Source organism: Poecilia reticulata, linkage group LG4, assembly GCF_000633615.1.
Source record: "Poecilia reticulata strain Guanapo linkage group LG4, Guppy_female_1.0+MT, whole genome shotgun sequence".
Classification (NCBI taxonomy): Eukaryota; Metazoa; Chordata; class Actinopteri; order Cyprinodontiformes; family Poeciliidae; genus Poecilia; species Poecilia reticulata.
This window is the reverse complement of record NC_024334.1, coordinates 31437151-31441403: the sequence shown is the minus strand read 5'-3', so window position 1 is coordinate 31441403 and position 4253 is coordinate 31437151. Positions and strand designations below refer to the sequence as shown.

The following is a 4253-nucleotide window of genomic DNA, read 5'->3' as shown; positions in this document are numbered from 1 at the left end:
AGTAAAATTAAAACAACATGGTCCTGTTGCTCCACATGCTACTGCCAGCATTTAAGCTCACATTAGCATATTGGCTAATTTTAGCTTATGCATCAATTTTAACATAATGAATGGTACAAGTACAGCTTAGTCAACATGCTTCTGCCTCTCCACAGGTTATTGACTACGTTGCAGCTTTCTTTAGCATTAATGCACATTTTTAGCACCATAACGCTGGGTCAAAGCCGACGGGCAAACTTTGGCATGCCCCTTTAAAATTTCTGCAGGAATTTTCTAGTTGAATCTACATTCTACTTTAACTTTGACATCCCAAGGACCAATTTGTGTTTCACACTTTGAGTTAGTGTTTAATGTTCTTTTTTGCTATTGTTCATAAATACAGCCATATAATAACAAAAACACCCTGAAAAATATACGCCCAAAGGTTTAAACTGGAAAAGGCCGTCTTGTCTTAAAGGGTTTCTTCTCATTTCTGACACACGATTAATTTGACAAGCATTTTCTTTATTAACTGGTATTTCAGCTGCTTTTGATTTAAAGAGCATTTTTCATTTTCTTAATTAAGTGAAACTCATATTTAATTATACACAGTAAACCTGAAATATATTATTTTATTCAAGTTACATTTTGCAAGAAAAGTTAACTAAATCAATAGAAATGTACCAGTATTTGTTGCTGCGATTGTTTAAAAAGCATTCTGAGAATTATTCAAGCAACAATTCAGTGTAAAGCAATGGAGAAAATCAGATTCCATCTACAGAAAGCTGCTTTACAAGGTCACTGGGTCCCGTCAGCACACAGATGTTAGCTGACAAGATCTAGAAGCTTTTTAATATTTCATTAATGATGTGTGTAATTCCTGCTACAAGGGGGAAATCTCTTGCCAGAGACGGTGCTCAGACAGGTAGGAGGTTAGAGAACAAGTGATTATCATGTAAAGGAAAATCAACATCAATCTGTACTTTCTGAGCTGAACCAGTTCTGAGACGGCCCAGACGCAAAAGTAAAAAAATAAACACACACGTATCAATATTTTTTTATAAATCATAAAAGGTTTCACTAATAATAAACTGCGTTTGAAAAATTTTGCTAATGTAGAATAATCTAGTCGGAGCTTGAAGAGCGTACATTTAGTTCTTAAACAAGAGCAGGTTCAAGACTAAACGGTGAAAAAATAAAGTGGATGGCCCTGAAGCCTATTAAAACGTCATCGTTTAAATTTGCCTTTTAACTGATGGTCACCTCATAACTTAGTTTTTTTGTTTTGTTTTGTTGTGTGTTCTACTTTTATTCATTTATTTTCACTGTTTACGCTACTGATGAATTTTACACGTGCAGCCCTTTAGTCGACTATTGTTTTAAATGTCCTGAAATATGAAAACTTCTTTTTAGACAAGCCTACTCCACTTTTAAATGACTGTCTTTTTTTTATTGTTTTTGATTGTTGATTTTATTTGTTTTTAGCTGCACCATGTAGCATTTTGAGATTTTTATTAATGAAAAGTGGATTATAAATTAAATTTATTATTATTATTATTATTATGAGGCAGCAATAGCTAAATACCTCCGTTACACATAATCCCTCAACATTTAAAGCAAAGAATGCGCCGCTGGAACCGCACCTTTATTCACCGAGTTAGCTGGAGCGGCTAACATCGTGGCTATTAGCTGCGATGCAGCAGAGCTCTGCTCACCTTCAGGAGGGTTCGGGACATCCATGTTGGTTCTGTGTCACAGCCAAACGCTGTAGCTCAGGGTATAAAGCGGCTACTATAGCTGAAATATTCAATTCTTCATCCAACGACCCTCACAAAAATAATGAGCAAAAACACAATTCCGTTGTTGTCCACCGGAAGAACTTAACAGAAGCAGCGCGAAGAGGGGAGGAGTTGCTAGTCCACATACTACAGCGATAACATTAGATACTGCCACCTGCTGACAGAAACCCTTTTTAAATAAATAATTAAACAAACAAACAAATTAATGCAATAAAGAAGAACCTCTCTAAAAAAATCAATGTTGGTAACCAAGGCAAAAGATGTCTCTCGTCCTGCTGTCACTCACTGCATTAGCTCTCTAGACCTACCTCATAAATAAACCGGAGAACCTCGCCATAGTGTCGCAAAAAAGTAAAAAATAAAAAAATAAATAGAATGCGTTGTACAACTTATTCTGAACCCTTATTCTGAGCCCTTATGAGTTAAATGGTTTAGAGTTCCATACTTTAAATAATCCATACAAGATAGATTGGTTAAGCCAGTTGATCAGATGTTGGGTGGCAATTGCAAACATTCTTGTTTGTAATTATATATTGATAAAATCCCTATGAACATGTCTGCATTTTTTAAAATCTTTTATTTATAAAAAATTCAAAATAAAAGAATTTATTTCACTGCCAGACTTTTTTGTCATGGAATCAGGGACATTTTGTAATCTAAAGAGTAATCTCTGTTTTCTGGGAAATGAGTTAGATAATTTAATATTGGTAAATCAATTATTGAACCCGGATGGTATGTTGTCCCCCTTTTGAAGAATTTAACAATTTTGATTCTCAATTGTCTTAGTTGTTCTTTTTTTCTTTTTCTTTTTGTATATGCAAATGATGTTCATGAAGTGCACCGTTCTGTCTAAAAAGCTTTTAAAAATACAATTTAGAGAAGAAACTCAACTTCTATCCGCAACCATTTCACATGTATTTTCAAATTAGCTGGCCTAGAATTTGTTCTCTGAATAAGTTTCCAAAATTACCCAGTAATTTTTCCAACTCCCTCTAAGTTAGTTTGATCTCTCATTATAACGTTTCTCCACGTTTTTTTTTCTTTTTGGGGGGAGAAGGAGCGGATCTTTGTGATCACAAAGAGGATGTTAAAACGTATTTCTGATTATCAGTCTGATTTTGTTTCTTACAAAGTTTCATGATTTCAAAAGTAAAATTATGCATCATAAGCCACTTTTTGAGCTCTCTGAATGATCTACAACTCCATCTTGAGATAATCCCACATTTTAACATATAAAAATGAAAAGTAACTTTAACTTCATAACTTGCATTTAATCTATTTAATTAATTTATTGATACATTAATTTATTTATTCTCTCTTTAATTGTTCTTAGAAGTTGAGCACGGATTGATGTGATAAATATCTGTAGAAAATGCAAACTCTTGAAAAACAGATTAATCCTCCGGACCACTTGGTGGCAGTACTTCCTTCATGTTCAGATTTGCAAAACGCGTCAGAGAAGAAGAAACCTCAGCAATATTTCGGCTTCTGGACTCGATGTCGGAGGTTGGTATGTTTATGTCAAATGTTCTGCTTCTTTGTTAAGAAGGTCAGAGGTTGTCCGGGACTTTCTGTGTGTGGTTAGGTGATCGTAAGAACAGAGAATTGGTCTGTGTTAGTGGACACGCGGCTCTAGTTCAGGCTGCCTGTCAGTTGAATTTTGAACAAATTATAGAATTACGTGTTAGCTTCTGCTTGGACTGTGTTATGAGATTGTTCAATAAACTAGTGATGATCAGATAAATCTTTATGAAGCAGTTAAATCTTTCCAACGACGTTATTTTGGCTTGTTCTTGCTCGCGCACACCCCCTGCAGGTCATGAACTGTAATGGGTAAAAGTGAATTTTCTCAAAACTGTGTTAAATAAATTTAACTATTGTTGAGAAACGAGATATTTTCTACTTGTTGCTCGTTGTTATCTCGTCTCTCCAGGTCCGTTAATGTCGTGTGTAAAAGTGAAACCACAAAGATAACAGTCATTGTTCAACTTCACAATCATCCAGAATTTATTCAAACGATCAATTGCATAAAATCACACTAACAGCTCAACATAATCATCAGAAACCAAAGCCACAAAGAAGAAATTAATTACCTTCGAAAAATACAAACATACGAAGACGCGCTTTCGGAGACCACTGTGTGCGGCAGTTAAGGCAGTTCCGCCCCTGTTAGCTCAATTACTTTTATATCAAGGCTGGTTCTTTACTGTCTGACGTACGGTTTAGAGGTGGTCTCAAACAGCCCGTAATGACGTGTTGCTGTTTGCACGCCAGAGACCATGCAGGTAAACATAATTAAAACTAGCATAATTAAACAAATATTTCCAACACAATGCATATTTCTCGTGTGAGCAAATGATCAATCACGTGTGTTTGTCTCTTATTAGGGGCATGCCATAGCAATGCATAAGGAGAGCAGTACTGACTTGCGAAGCAAGTCAGTACTGCCTCCATGCATTGCATGGCAGGCACCTA

At 35.5% G+C, this 4253-nt stretch overlaps 2 protein-coding genes across 3 annotated transcripts in view; one reads left to right on the top strand and one right to left on the bottom strand.

The window, feature by feature from the left end:
- cherp (calcium homeostasis endoplasmic reticulum protein) overlaps positions 1 to 1902 on the bottom strand; it is a 56126-nt gene extending 54224 nt beyond the window's left edge. Inside the window, exon 1 of the mRNA XM_008408186.2 lies at positions 1695 to 1902. Coding sequence (XP_008406408.1) covers positions 1695 to 1719 — 25 coding nt within the window. The 5' untranslated portion in view covers positions 1720 to 1902. The remainder of the gene's footprint in view (positions 1 to 1694) is intronic.
- A 1282-nt stretch (positions 1903 to 3184) lies between these two features.
- Positions 3185 to 4253, top strand: part of dohh (deoxyhypusine hydroxylase/monooxygenase) — a 22413-nt gene continuing 21344 nt past the window's right edge. The window contains exon 1 of one of the 2 annotated variants that reach the window (XM_008408184.2): positions 3185 to 3284. The gene's annotated coding sequence lies outside the window, so the exon portion shown is untranslated. Of the gene's footprint in view, positions 3289 to 4253 lie in introns of both variants that reach the window. The other variant, XM_008408185.2, reaches the window with a different exon arrangement.